The following is a 15,990-nucleotide window of genomic DNA, read 5'->3' as shown; positions in this document are numbered from 1 at the left end:
AAAGAGTTTCTGTTTTTTTTGATGCTATTTCATTCTGTTCCTAAGTAGATGAGCCAAAGTTTTGCATGTCAAGTCCAAGGATAATTATTTCTTCAGAATTAAGGGACTTTTCTTATAATCTTTTCTAAACAGAAGGAAACATGTTTGAAATTTGGTGCACAGAGATGTGATTTGGCCATTCTCCCAAGCCACTGGGCACATGAAGACCACTTGGAGCTTCTCCCTCTGAGTGTAGGAAGCTTCAACAACTGCTGGAAGTGGAGAAGACCTTGCCTGTGGATACCACAAGTGGATCCCCCTGGAGAACTGCTGAGTTACTCTCAGTGCACTGTGCATATCAAAGAATGACAATTAGCAGACATAGGAGGCCACACCTTAGATGCTGTAGGTAAAAAAGAACAAAAGTATAACTGACAGTTGTCAACTGGCGACTGACCTGGTACTGATACCTAGACCAGAGTGTTTCCTATATCACATATACAATTTCATAGAATGCCAGCATCATTCCGTGACTATTAGAGAGTGAGGCAAAAACAAAACCACTTCAAAATCATGTCTAAACCAGTATAAGAAAGATGGGTGACTGCTGCTTCTTTACCTATTAAATATTTAGCCCCTTTCTGTTCCCTTATGTCCCCTAGAAAGAAATGAAAATACCCAATCCTAGAACTACCCCCAATTCCTGACCATACCTGATCTAGAGCAAGTCCTAGCTTGCTTAAACCTTTCCCAGATTATCTAACACAAGCCCAGGTTCTATAACAAGTCCCTCTTAAGATCCTTCTGAGATGCCTCAGACTTCCTTGTGGTATAAGGTCTCTTTTGCTGCAGAAAGTAATAAAGTAATAAATCCAATTTTATTTGTCTAGATGTGTATTCCTGGCTTTCTGTTGGGCCTTGTCATGGGTGAGCCTTAGTTACTCCAGGCTCCACCCACACAGACTCTCACAGGTTAGCTTAAGGAACTGATTAACATCTAGTGACCCTCCACACATGGAATTAGGAGTGTGGGAGATCTTTTCTCTGTGGGAGACCTTCCACCTTCTTAGAACCTTCAGACTTGTTAATCTGATAGTCAACTTTTGCTGTTCTGGCCAAGTGAAGTACTTCTCTCATTGAAATCTAGTCCTCAGTTTTAATAGTCTAGGCCACAGTGGTCGGCAAACTCATTAGTCAACAGAGCCAAATATCAATGGTACAACAATTGAAATTTCTTTTGAGAGCCAAATTTTTTAAGCTTAAACTATATAGGTAGGTACATTGTTATTAACCTAATTAGGGTACTCCTAAGGCTTAGGAAGAGCCACACTCAAGGGGCCAAATAGCCGCATGTGGCTCGCGAGCCGCAGTTTGCCAACCACAGGTCTAGGGAACATCAGAATCAGGAAATAAGAGGCTTACCTTGATTCTCTCTCGAGCAAAATTGAGGTAAGTTTCACCAGGCTTATCTCCAATGTCAGACAGTGCTATTGAGTAAGGATCAGAATTGTTGACTCGGGCATTCACACACCACTCCACATTAAACAGATGTGCAATGGTGTGAATCGCTAAAAAGGGCAGAGAAGAGAAACAAAGGAGGTAAAGAATGTGGGCAATTTTATTGTAAGCTGGGTTTTCCTATAGCCTCTGACTCTATGATAAGTTACAGGGAAACACAAGTATGGTCCAACACACTTATAAACAAAAACTGGGTCTCCAGGACCAGAGAGGCAAGGGAATTCTAGTGGGTAAGCTATTTTCTGGTTGTGTGAATGTAGGAAAATCACTTAACCTCTCTGGTCTGGGTTTCCTAATTTGCAAAATGAAGGTGTTGAACTATATGATCCTAAAGACTCAACTAATTTCTAAGATTCTACAAAATAACCTTTGTCTCTGAGGATATTTAGATGTCCTGTCGTTGTCTCTCTTCCCCAGATATATTTATGCTCAAACAGTAAGACTCTCATGTAACATATACCTTTAGCTGTTCTATTCACTGGACTCTGACATTAGTCCAGAAAGAGATGACAAAATTATATGAAACTGATACAAACCAATGGGCATAAGAATGAATCTCTTTTTTTTAATTTCACTCTTTGATTAACAAGCACTGTCATAGGACTTACTAGGTGCCAAGCACTGCTGTGCTTTATAAATACTTAATGCTTAAGAATCAATGATTTAGATATGTTTATTACCATCTCATTTTACAATGAGAAAGCTGAGGCATAGATTGCCTTAAAATCTTGCCCAAGGTCACCAAGCTAATAACTAACAGGTTTAAGAATCAAATCCAATTCCAAATGCTTGTGCTTGGGGGAGGGGGTGGCAGGGAGGAGGTCAATGAGGGGAAAAAAGGAGATTCATATAATTCTTTAAACAATAAAGAATTTAAAAAAATCAAATCAAAGCAGTTTGGCCCACAAATCTGTGCTCTTAACCCTTATACTATGTTGCTTTCTAACAAGATTTTATCATATATTTCACTTTTTTATACATTTCACTTTTAAAATATTTCATTTGCCACAGCTCAGAAAATCTGCATGATCTACTAGTAGGAAATGAGAAATCCAGCTGAACGTCTGTGAACTAAGCCTATTTTACTCAGGGACAAACTCCTTAAGAATAGAGTAAAAGTCTGTTTTGTTCATCACTGTGTATGTGAGCATGCCTATAGTCTGGCACATCAATTATTTATTAAGTGACCTAATAGAGATTTGATAAGGGTCTCAGATCCATCCCTTCTTTATTTTTTGAACTTTTTTTTAAAAAAATGGGGGTATAATTTACTTACATTATATAAGTTTCAGGTGTATAGCATAATGATTCAATAGTTATACATATTGCAAAAACATCCATCACTACACATAGTTACAGAATTATTTTCTTGTTATGGGAACTTTTAAGATCTACTCTCTCAGCAACTTTCAAATACAGTATTATTAATGATAGTTGCCATGCCAGATACAACCCTTCTTGTGCCAATACCGCCACCTTAATAATTCTAATAATACATTGTACATAACACATATAAACACTTATATACCTATTATATATGTGTATATACATGCATATACATGTATATATAAATAATAATAAATAAAGTGTTTAGCTGATAAACTCTATTATAAGGGATTCTCAATTTATAGGCTGTGGCTTCTCTAAAGTTATTGCAAGAAATCCATGAATCTACATGTTCAAACAATAATTTTTTTTAAATGAATGAATAAAAGCCCTCATATGTGGACTAACCAATATTTTTTATATAAAAAGGGTGGAAAAAAGTTGACGATGCTAGGATTTTATCAGAGGAGCCCAAGATTAGAAAGTGTTAAGACCCGAAGGAATAAATCCTAATTTGGGGATGGTGGAAAGAGGGGTGACTATTTTTAACAGAACTCATAAAAAATACAATATATCTAATCACCACCTAATGTGCCTACAAAAGCTGACCTATTTTTTAAAAGTAAGACTAGAGAGAAATCTCTGGTTCCAAGTTTTCTTTGAAAGCCCAAATATCTTAATAAACTTACCAGTGTGAAGTGCAATCATCCATGCCACCATTTTATGAAAGGTGAGGTTCCTGTCCAGTTGTCTTCGAATTCTTGTTGAGCAAAACTTTGGATTAAGGGGAAAATAATGAAATAGTAATTGTTAATAAGAAGGTTTTCCCTGTGCCAGACATTAGAGACATATCATCTCATTTAATTCTCGCAACCACCATAAAAACTGTCATTGTACTCATTTGGTAGGTGAAAATACTGAAGCTCAGATTGATGTACTCATCGCCCCAACGTCAAAGGGCCAGTAAGTGGCATAACTGGTTTAACCACTGTATTTTATGTTCCCTTACTAGTGGCCCAAAAAGTTTCTCCTGGAATCCATTGCTTAATTATATAAAATATGAATTTGGACAGAAAACGTATCTAACTATACAGTTTATAGTTCAGATTAATTTATTAAATAAACAGAGGATATAAAAATTAGCAAAGGACAGGCTTTCCCTTAAAGACCTGACAGTCTAATGGGGACACAGACAAGTGAACAGTTCTAGAACAAGTGAATAGCTTTAGAACAACACCCTTCTAGGTTATACACTAAAGGAGAAAAAAATAGTCCACCTGCCTATGTTGACAACATCACAAGGGGAGTTCATTAACCAAATAATAATAGCACAAGTAATAATAGTTAATATTTACAAAGAGCTTATGCAAGGAGTTGTTTTAATTGTTTTACATGCATTGAGTCATTTCATTCTTACATCAATCCTATCAGGGAGGTACCATTATTATGCTTATATAAGAGATGAGAAGGAAAAAAAAAGCATAGAGAGGTTACCTTGCCTTAGGTCACATAGTTTAATTAAAGTGGCAGAGCTGGGATTTAAACTCATAATGTCTGATGCCAAAGATATAAATATTCTGATATCCAATACCTTATATGATTACCTGGACATTAAAAATAGTATTTTGTTCAATACATTGGTGTAACTGTTCTCCCAGTGTATGCAAGAAGATGTGGATTTGAATCTGGATTCAGATCACTACCCAAAGTAGAAAAAAAACCAACCCCAAACAAAACCTGGTTTATGTTTGAATCAGAGTTTTGCTCTTCTGAAAACTGTTCAAATGCACACTATGGCTGTTTTGTCCCCAAGGCTAGATGTACTGCCATAGAGATTCAGAGAACTTTTAAGGAGAGCAGAATGAAGTGCCAAAAAAACAAAACAAAACAAAAAACACACCAAACAAACAAAGAAACCAACAAAACAAAAAAAACTTAGGTATTATAAATATATGGTTCTAAACATATTATTCAATTTTAATATAAGGGTGTTTAATATTAGGCTTACTAATTTTAAATAAAATGTCCTGGTTTTATAGAAAAATATAATTGTATGAAAAACTTTGCTTACTCCACTATCTCTCAGTTAGCTACATATAAGGAGGACAGGCAACTTTCACTAGGACAGCAGATTCCTAGAAATGTAGAAATACTAGTAAGACATTGAGGATTCCAGAAAAAGGAACAAATAATTGGGCTTCTGTGAGCCAGGAAGGTTACCAATACTCATTACATCATTTAATACAATGAGATAACTATTACTGTCCTCATTTTACAGATAATAGTACTAACTCTCATGTTCCTTGGATCTACATCTAATTGTCTTGAAAGTTCATGTCCTTTTCAACCAAACCAAAGGTAAAAATATACTCACTATTATTCTACCTGTCAAACACACACACACACACACACACACACACACACACACACACACACACAAGAATTTAAGTGTAAATTCTGGAAGATGATCACAGAAATCAAGGTTAGGGGAAGTAAGACTTGGAAAGGAAGAAAACCTATAAAGGGTGTGTCATATCAACTACCACTATCATATCATATATATCAGTGAACTCTAGGAGACTATAGAACATGCCACAGAGTTTTGTTTTCTGTTCTATTTATTTTTTTCCTGAAGGGTTAGGAAACTTGATACTCATCCACCAATTTCCATCTATCACTGGCTGAGGGCTGTACCCAGAGCATTAGCACCCTGCTATTTCACCCAGGAAATGGCTGAAAAAAAATCCTCGGGCAGAGAATGACTGGGCTTCAAGAAGGCAGTTGCCCATGTACTGGAATTGTCAGTGTGGAGGGAAAATGGGTGAAGTTCAGCAGTGATTCAGGCTCTCAAAACAAGGGTTTCTTATTTGAAATAACTTATTTTACACTTTTGTTGATGAAAACCTGACTGTCCTTTATTTCTTATATAACCTCATTGTCTTTTGTGTTTATTTCAAGTTCTGTGCTTAGTTTTACTACATTGTATTCTTTATAATTTTAAGGAATTATCTTTTCATATTTCCCAATTGTTCTTAGAGTCCCTGTGGTAAGCAGAAGTCTAAGATGATTCCCAATGACCTTATGTAATTTTCTCCCTTTGAATGTGGGTAGAACCTGACCTATGAATATGATCGATGCCATTCCAGTGATTTTGTTACATTATATAGCAAAAGGGACTTTGCAGTGGTAAAATTCCAAATTGACCTTATGAGAGAGATTATTTTTGTGAGTCTGACCCAATCACCAAAGCCCTTTAAATCTCGGTCTAGAAGTCAGAGTTGGAAGAAGTCAGAGATTAGAGGCATGAGAAGTGTTTGATGCACTGTTGCTGACTTGAAGACGGAGGGGGCCGTTACCAGGCAAGGGCTCACTGCCCAATGTGCTTAGAAGTCATGGCACTGGCTTTTGAGAAAAGAAAAGGCTTTTATCTTTGAGTCAACTGGCATTGAGACAGGAGGCAAGGCTCAATTCTGCTCCCTGATCCAGGGTTCAGGGTAGGATTTTAAGGGGTTTCAGTGCCGTATCTTCCTGGACAATGGACCCTTCACTTCTGTGCTCAGGTTGCTGTCCTGTCCTGGTCCTTTGTTTTTCCTGGGTGGGCCAATATTGAATATTTTTTTCTCCAGGTAACCAGAAGGATTATGGGGAGGAAGCAGTTAAGGATTACCAAGTGTAAACTTGGTGTAAACTTTTGTTCTGGGTCTTGTTACAAACAGTTTGAGCTGGATCTGCAGTTACAGAGCCACGTGACAAGGAAAACAGGGACATCTAGGATCTGAAAGCAGCCCCTGGATGACCATCAGCAAGGAGATAGGGACCTCAGTCCTGAAACTGCAAGGAATTGAATTTTGCTAACAAGAATGAGCTTGGAGGAAGATTATTACCCAGAGTTTCCATATGGGAATTCAGCCCAGTTGGCACCTTGGTTTCAGCCTTGAGCAGAGAACCCAACCACAGATGAAATTCTGACCTGCAGGGCAATGAGCTAAAATATTGGGGTTGTTTTAAGCCACTGAGTTTGTGGAAAGTTGTTGCACAGTAATAGATAATTAATACAGTCCTTATTGGCATCCTGATGCATAATTGGATTTCTATGAATGAGAGAATGAAAATTAGTAGGGTCAGAAAGCAGTACTGAATTACATTTCAGAGAGCAACTTTTGCCATGAAATATACCTGTGTTGTATCCCAGTCCTACCACCTAGCTATGAGACATTGAACAATTTACTCTGTTACCAGTGTCCTTACCTATATATTTATCATAGTTCTTTCCTCTTAAGTCTTTTCATAGATTCATTGAGTGGTGTTTAGTAAATATTTGCTTTTTTGTATCATTATTTAACTTTTCCTTTAGTATGGCTTGGCTCCCCAGCTAGAATGTAAGTTTCCTGTATGTAGAGCAGTATGTCATGCATTTTTAAAAATCCTTAAATTATTATTTGTTTAAATGAATTACATTTTCACTGTACTGGAATCTATGATGATTATTCTAAACCTACACAGATGTATTTACCCACATATCCACACTTGTCGCACTGTTTTCATTTTTACTTTCTGACATCATTTTGAAAAATTTTGGGGATTTCTGTATGCTAAGGCCTATTCTTCCCCATTTTCCTCAATAAAGCAGAATGAGTCTTTACCCCTATCTTTCCTGGGGTGGACCAACCATACACATTTTTTTCTCTAGGTAACCAGAAGGATTATAACGCAAAGTCTAAATGATTAAAACCACTAGAAACTGAACAGAAGTTCTGTGACTGTTAACAAATTACAGTGTTCTACTAACAAATCTTTAAAGTTACATCTTTGCCATGTCTAGCCTAAGTTATTCAGCATGATCCAATCATTCATATATATGAATAACTATCTAAGACCATAATATCAAAATAGGACAGTTTTGAGTTTAAGTGGCTTGTAGGAAAGTGAATGGGCTCTGGGGGCACAATGACTGTGGTTTGAATTCCAACACTTCCGTTTAATTGTTTCCTCACCTCACTGACTTAGCATACATATTTCATTAGGTGAGGTCTATGAAGGCTCAATAAGTGGCAGCTAATATGATTTCCAACATTAGTCACAACATGCTCACTCACTTTAATCTCAATCAGAAAAATAAGTTTCCTTTACAAAGTTCACGTTTTAAGCGGTGAGACCTAGAAGGAGGGACACATCCCATCTATAAAAGAATGTTGCTTGCTGCTAATTTAAGCAACATATATTATTTGACATACAGGTCTTTCTGGTTACAGAGCTGAGCTTCTCTGTAATTTGAAGAGCAGCCTTATTTCATCCCTGTCTTTAGAGACCCTCATGAGGATATTCCTTCCTGGGCCACAGGAAGCCAAAAATCAGCCATTACAACAGACATTGCTCATGGGGCATGACAGTTCAAAGGCAATGCAATTTGGCCTGTGGGGTAACAAGGATTTCCTAATAGGCCATCCTGGTGAAAACACTGCCCACTTCTCAGGGCTTACTTCCTCTAAGCATTCAAACAGGAGGCAGGGGGAAGAATAAAAATTGTGTCTCCTTAAAAATAAAAAACTACAGTGAATGAGCTTCATTTAGCAAATGTTCACTGGATACCTATGGTATATCAGACATTGTACTTCATAGGTGGCTCATCAATAAAACTTTCAAGCAAATGTGGTTTTACCTCTGTGGTTTCTTCCGTTGAAGAGATTATTTGGAAATCTTTGTAATCAATGTCTGCTTTAGTTGTAGTCTTCTAATCCTATATTAGTAAATTGAGTTTTGTATTGTTCTTAAAAAATTCCCCTTAGGATAAATGTGAATTTAGTATAACTAGGAAAAATGAGGCAGAGTTCAAGGCAAGTTCTCCTTGTTATTGACAGTTTAGACCATTTTCCTTCCCCAAAATATTCTGTCATTGCAAAATTAGGTATTAAATTCCTCAGCTGTACATTCAAGGTTCTAGTTTATCAGCAAAGCTCCAGCTTCCACCCTGACCGGTTTGGCTCACTGGATAGGGCGTCGGCCTGGGGACTGAAGGGTCCCATGTTCGATTCTGGTCAAGGGCATGTACCTTAGTTGCAGGCACATCCCCGGTGGGGGGTGTGCAGGAAGCAGCTGATCGATGTTTCTCTCTCATCAATGTTTCTGACTCTCTATCCCTCTCCCTTCTTCTCTGTAAAAAATCAATAAAATACATTAAAAAAAAAGCTCCAGCTTCCACATCAGCCTTATCTCATATATCTGCCCTTTACAATACCTACATTCCCCTAAAGGAGATTTTTTGCTGCTCCCCTCTAGAAATTATCTGCATTTAATAAGTCATCTTTTTTTAAAAAGTAGTTAATATTAAAAACATATGTTTTATTAAGAGAAAAATCAGAGGCTGAGCTAGTAGAATAGGTCCCACCAGCATATCAATCCCAGCTTTGGAAGAGCTATTTAGTTGTGATCAGGAATGGCAAAAATGTCCAAAGGGAAGCCAGAGGTCATGCTTAGTCATGGCTTTCAAGAATACAATTTCCTGTGCTTTTGCTCTTGCCATGTTCTCCAGGTAGAAAGTTTTTTTTCTCTCATTTACATCTCCTAGAGGCTCATTTTATCTTTATATGCCCATATCTAATGCCACCTTCTCCAGAAAGCCTTTCTTCATCCTCTGCCAATCTGGTATAATTTTCCCCTCCTTTGATTCCCTGTAGTTCCTTATTTGTAACATCTTGTGGGACCCATTTATTTGAGTATTATTTGTAGGTTCTAAGTTCCGTGCTTCGCATCTTTGTATAATGATATCAATAAGAAATTCATATACCATTTTAGAGGTTACAAAAGTTCTTTCTACATAACCTCTTTTTTTCTTCAAGCATAGTACATTCAGGGGCTCATGAAATTGTTGAATTGAAAGTGAAAGGAGCCCTGGACAATTGGAAAACTCTGAACTCCTCAGTTCCTCAGACCCAACACCTCTTCATCACATTCATTATAGTATGACTCATTGCCCATTGATTCCATTTGCTTGGGATGTTATCCACAAAAGAGATTTTCTCTGACTTTGAAAAGTGTGGCACTGTAAGATTAATTCCCACATTTCACATCAGCCTCATAAAGCTGTGTTTATATACACATACATATACATATACATGTACATACATATTATATTATGTACGTCTCTGTGTGTGCATGCACATGGATTTTATTGCTATAAACTGAGGTATAGGTTGATTGGTTCTTTTTGTTTTTTTTAATGTCTGTTTCAGGTTAAATGGATGTCCCAGGGAGCTCCACCAACAGTTAATATAGAAATAAACTACAGAATCAAGCATGGTGTGGCTCATGAATAGTCTACAGAGATTGAAATCCTAATAAACCATTGATTTGCTCTTCTTAAGATAGGACACTTAGCTTGATGGTCTTTGAGATTTTGAGGAACTCAAACTTTGTAAACGTTTGTTCTTACCTCACTGGAACCCCTGAGGAAGGAGAGCAGATTTCGACAGACTGGTAACAAGATCAGCATGCAGTTGAAATTCAGGCAGGCCGCAGGGGCCCTGGCCAAGGCCAGTGCTGACTAAAAGAGGCAGAAGAGGGAGTAGGGTTGTACCTGTGAGCACAGAACACCTCCCCAGTTCCCCAAGGTTCCCAGCATGAGCCCCACACACCTGAGAGATCTAGTTACTTGGAAAGGAAGGTTTACCTTTAGGGCCTGCTGGGACCCTTTGTTTTAATTTGGCCCTTACCCCCAACCCATTTTTAAATGAAAAATTTCAAACATAAAGAGAATTTTAAATCATTTCATATTGAATACTGTTTACCTATCTCCAAGATTACATCTTTTACATTTTACTCTGCTTGCTTTATCACATATCTATCCATCTATTTGTCTATCTACCCATCCCTCTACCCATCCATCAACATATCTTACTTTTGATGCATTTCAAAGTAAATTGCAGACATTAGTTCACTTCCCCTAAATACTTAAAATGCATATCATTAACTAGAGTTCAGTATAGAAACTGGGGTTGTTAAAGAGTCTTTTCTAAGCACTTAGACTAACCTCAACACTAACTTAAGTTGGTATTGTATAATGCTTTTCCATTATAATTGTTCTTTGAAATACTTAAAGAAGTTGCATATTTTGGAGGGGGAAAGTGAAGAGAAATCATCCTTCTCAGCATCAACCTGAATAAGGCACCAACAACCATAATAATATAGTATAATGATATAATTATTTATATGTATGATTTATGATATATATTACAATTAGCATTATTATTAAGTAATAAATTCATGGTTTCAGCATGATGTAGCAAATAATATCCTCTGGGGGCAGCTATAGTTGTAATTATTTTCATCTGTGATGAAGAAGAGAACAGGCAGTTCAACAAAACTGGGAATGCTAACAGACCCAAGGAATGTTGGGAGCCTTTATTCTGCTGGCCTAATCAATGAATGTGATTCTTGGGCACATCCTTCAAAGACTCCATATATAGGGAAATTCATATTTCCTTCAGATCATTTCATAACATTCCACTAGGACAGTGATGGCGAACCTTTTGAGCTCGGCATGTCAGCATTTTGAAAAACCCTGACTTAACTCTGGTGCCGTGTCACATAAGAAATTTTTTGATATTTGCAACCATAGTAAAATAAAGACTTATATTTTTTATATTTATTTTATATATTTAAATGCCATTTAACAAAGAAAAATCAACCAAAAAAATGAGTTTGCGTGTCACCTCTCACACGCGTGTCATAGGTTCGCCATCACTGCACTAGGATTAGGGCTTTATATGTACACAAGTGGTAAGAATCATATGAAAAGTTCCACTTGTCCCAACTGTGTCATGCCTGGATACATCTCTCCAACCTGCCCTTCCATTCCAGAGCTAGTACTAGATTTCTCTTTTAAGCTAAACACTTGTCCAGAGGTTTTGGGGAGAGGAGGGATGCTGCTGGGACCCCTGCCACACTTTTGTTTGTCCTACACTAGAAGACCTAAAAACTCTTGTCCAAGGGGTTGCAATGGAGGAAGTGAGGCTGATAGTGCTATTTGGGTTGGATAGAATATTTACTGAAATATTTCAAAGGAATGTGAACAAGAATATTTGATTAAAATGTGAGCCACTCATTATTGCATGAGATGGAATTTATACTTACCCCAAGAAGTTTTCGAGTGTAAAAGAACTTAGGTGGAATATCATAAACCCGGTAATACCAGACAAAGAGGAAGACGTTCATGCCCAGCCATACCAGCTGCACAAACAGAAACAGTTACATGAGGTTTTCACATCTTAACCGGTGGATTTCACACAATATTGGTGACAGACCAAGGTTAGGACTTCCCCAAGTCCAGCCTTTGACACAGATGGTTACAAAAACTGGATGTAACCATTTTAGAACCAGCTCTTTCCTAGGGCAGTGACACTATACTTCCCTATAATTAACCCTTGCACCCCGTGTTGTTTCACATGATTGTTTTACTACTTGGCTAGTATGCCAAGACTGATAATAACTCCTCTTTTCTGCTTAGCCTTAGATAGATAGATGATAGCACATGACTTTTCTTAAAAAGAGAAGGAAAAAAAATATATTCTTATGTTGTCCCCGACACCAGTAGGACTCTGTGTTATTCTCTCACAGGTGCTGATCACCTCCCTCCACCACACAGCATCCCACCCCAGCTAGTGGGAGTCTCATCAGCTAAAATGTCAAGTCTTTAATTCAGCGATTTTCAATGGTGTGCCACAGCACATTGGGGTCAAGAGACACACTGGTGTGCTGTAAGAATTTTTAAAACATGAAATGGGTGACTATTTAGTAAGAGACACTGACTTATTTTCCCTTAGATTGCCAAATAAAAAAATAACAATAGCTAATACAATAATAGCTGTCCAGTGTGAATGAATCAAAATTGTACCTATATTTTTTGTCAGTTCGGCAAAAAAATATATTTTTTGGTGTGCTGCAGAATTTTAGTAATTAATTTATGTGTGACATTCAATTTTTACAAAGGTTGAACATCACTGCTTTAGTTCTACTTTGGTAAGTTTTGTTTAAATTTTGATGAGCGTTATTGAGCATGAATGAAGAGGTGAAGGGCGTTGGGATTTTTTTTTTTAAAGAACCTTCTAGATTCTGATGCTTATTTCATCTGAAGCACTGACTGCAACAAGTGGTGACACTATCTAGTCTCTACCTTCAGCTCCATAGTGATCTTTTCTTAACTGTGCTTTGAAGCTGTTAAATGCTCATAGACCAGTGGTTCTCAACCTTCCTAATGCCGCGACCCTTTAATACAGTTCCTCATGTTGTGGTGACCCCCAACCATAAAATTATTTTCGTTGCTACTTCATAACTGTAATTTTGCTACTGTTATGAATCATAATGTAAATAACTGATATGCAGGATGTATTTTCAGGGGTCGTGACCCACAGGTTGAGAACCACTGTCATAGACACTTGAGAACAATTTCTTTAAAAACAATTTATCCATTTCCTAACCTTGTCATTCTTACTCTTGCTTTTCAAGCTGTGCCTTCACTTTCAAGTTTGTGAAATTTAGAAGGTGTGGTAGGATCTAAAAGTATAATTTGAACTTGTTTTTTGTAGGAGTAACCTTTTCATAAAATGGTGATAACTCAAGTTAATGGCTCTGAATCCTCAGAAGAATTCCACATGCATTAGAATGTTGGTTTGGCATATTTTTAAATGACAAAATACTTGTTGTTTCAATTATACTTGTGCCACTAATTTCTCTCTACCTAGAAAATTCAAAGACTCAATATTTACTTCATGATAAATTCTTTCAAAAGTTCAATTTATGAGTTCTTTTTAACATATATATAATGCTTTCATTGGATATTTGGGAAAGCTATAGCTATAAATCACATTTCCATCTTCCCAGTTGTCCATGATTGCTTTGCTGAGACCACCATCATAAAATAATGGTTGACCTTTGCTATGTTAAAAATCAAAGAAATTAACATTTCTATTTGCAGATTAGCCATATCTTTACCTACAAAAATCATTTCTCAAGATAGATTAAAATGATTTACATATATCATATATAGTATATATTATATATACAATATATATATGAGTCTAGATATACAATTTCAATTCTTTCCTTAAATTTTTATAAACCTTATAAATAACTTAATTTACCTCAGAGATAAGAAGGCACTTTAAAAAAATAAATATGAGAATGTCAATCACTTTTGCTGTAATTCCTGAAATAAAGGCCAATTTCCCACAGATCAGCTAGTCTTGTAGTTGTTATTTGGAAAGTGATATAAAATTTAAATTGCTCATTTTTGAGTTGGAATAAACACATAAAAAGTAGAAATTTGCTTTCGGAGTAAACATTAATAAACAACTCAGACTCAGCGATCATTAACATGAAATGTCTTCTGCTCCCATGTGAAATGTTGGATAATTTCGTACTCCAAAAAACTCAAGAAATAAAGTAAGTGAAGGGAGCCCATAGTTATATTCTTTCCAAAAGTAAGTTTGGGAGAATGAACTCAGTTGGCTCACAAATGGATGCATGTTCACACAATAAATCAGTTTCAATACAATTTATCAAAGAAATAAAATGAACAAACAAAAAAGATTTTCTCTATTTTAGTTCCCAAGAGAACCCAGACAAGTCAGAGAATTCATAATGCATCAGTACTTACAATGACAAAGATGGAGAGACCCTCATTCACAGCCCAGTTCCCCATAGTGGCAGAGGTTCAGTGCTTGTGTCTAGCCTTTCTTCTCTGCTATGCTCTTCTTTCATTTCCCCATGAGGAAATGAAAATAGCGCCTCGGGGCAACCTATTTCCTTTTCTACAATCAGAAATTAGCTAATCATTGGTCAACTGAAAAACTTATTTTCATAAAAAAATTAACTCTTTAAACCACAAAAGACTACAGAAATAGGATCTATAATGATCCAATAGCAACTAAACGTAGTGGGATATGAATGAAACTAATTTCTACAACTGAGAGACAAATAACAGTGTAATTCATGGGATGTATTTTACACAGGGAATTAACTTTTTTACTAATCAGTAATCAACTAGAAATTTTTTAAAAGTCATGCAACTAAACATGTCTTCATGCTGGGTAAAAACCATTAAATAGAAGTGATATATTTTGACAGGCTGGAAGAGCATTTTCAGTCTTGTTGAGTAAAATAATAACAATAGTGGTTATTGATATTTATAGAATGTTTATATTGTGCCAGTTTTCTAAAATACATAAATGTGTATACATACACACACACACACACATATATATACACATATATACATATATATGTACACACATATCTATGTGCATATGAGTTGATATATATGTGTACATATATATACATATATACATATATATGTACACACATATATATGTGCATATGAGTTGATATATATATGTGTATGTATATATACATACAAAGACACACTCATATATTAATTCAGTATGTGTAATTCATTTGATTGTAACAATTCAAGCCACATAATGTAGGCTCTATTATTATGATTACATTTACAGATGAGGAACTTGAGACCCAGAGCAGTTATTTGGCAAAGGTCATGCAGTTAAGAAATAGTAAAGCTGGGATTTGAAACATAAGCAATTTGGCTATACTATTTTTCTTTATTGATCAAGGTATTACATATGTGTGCTTTCCCCCCCATTGACCCCTCCTCACCTGACCACTCATGCCCTCACTCCTCTGGTCTCTGGGTTCATTCATTAAGCTTATATGGATGCATACAAGTCCTTTGGTTGATCTCTCCCCCTTACTCCCACCCTCCCCTACCTTCCCACTGCGGTTTGATGGTCTGATTGATGCTTCTCTGTCTCAGGATCTGTTTTTGTTCATCACTTTATGTTGTTCAATATATTCCACAAATGAGTGAGATCATGTGATATTTACCTTCCTCTGACTGGCTTATTTCACTTAGCATAATGCTCTCCAGTTCCATCCATGCTGTTGCAAATGGTAAGAATTCCTTCTTTTTTACAGCAGCATAGTATTCCATTGTGTAGATGTATCACAGCTTTTTAATCCACTCATCTGCTGATGGGCACTTAGGCTGTTTCCAAATGTTAACTATGGTAAATTGTGCTGCTATAAACATAGGGTTGCATATATCCTTTCTGATTGGTGTTTCTAGTTTCTTGGGATATAATCATAGATGTGGGATCA

The 15,990-nt window shown here is 36.5% G+C and overlaps 1 protein-coding gene across 1 annotated transcript in view; it reads right to left on the bottom strand.

The window, feature by feature from the left end:
- Positions 1-14,601, bottom strand: part of LOC132224455 (cytochrome b-245 heavy chain) — a 35,282-nt gene extending 20,681 nt beyond the window's left edge. The window contains exons 1-5 of the mRNA XM_059679653.1: positions 14,474-14,601; positions 11,953-12,048; positions 10,253-10,363; positions 3,513-3,597; positions 1,402-1,547 (exon numbers count right to left, since the gene is read on the bottom strand). Of these exons, the coding sequence (XP_059535636.1) occupies positions 1,402-1,547; positions 3,513-3,597; positions 10,253-10,363; positions 11,953-12,048; positions 14,474-14,518 (483 nt within the window). The 5' untranslated portion in view covers positions 14,519-14,601. The remainder of the gene's footprint in view (positions 1-1,401; positions 1,548-3,512; positions 3,598-10,252; positions 10,364-11,952; positions 12,049-14,473) is intronic.
- Positions 14,602-15,990: the final 1,389 nt, after the last annotated feature.

This window comes from Myotis daubentonii, chromosome X, assembly GCF_963259705.1.
Source record: "Myotis daubentonii chromosome X, mMyoDau2.1, whole genome shotgun sequence".
Lineage (NCBI taxonomy): Eukaryota > Metazoa > Chordata > Mammalia > Chiroptera > Vespertilionidae > Myotis > Myotis daubentonii.
The sequence above is the reverse complement of the archived record's forward strand: the minus strand, read 5'-3'. Positions and strand labels throughout refer to the sequence as shown.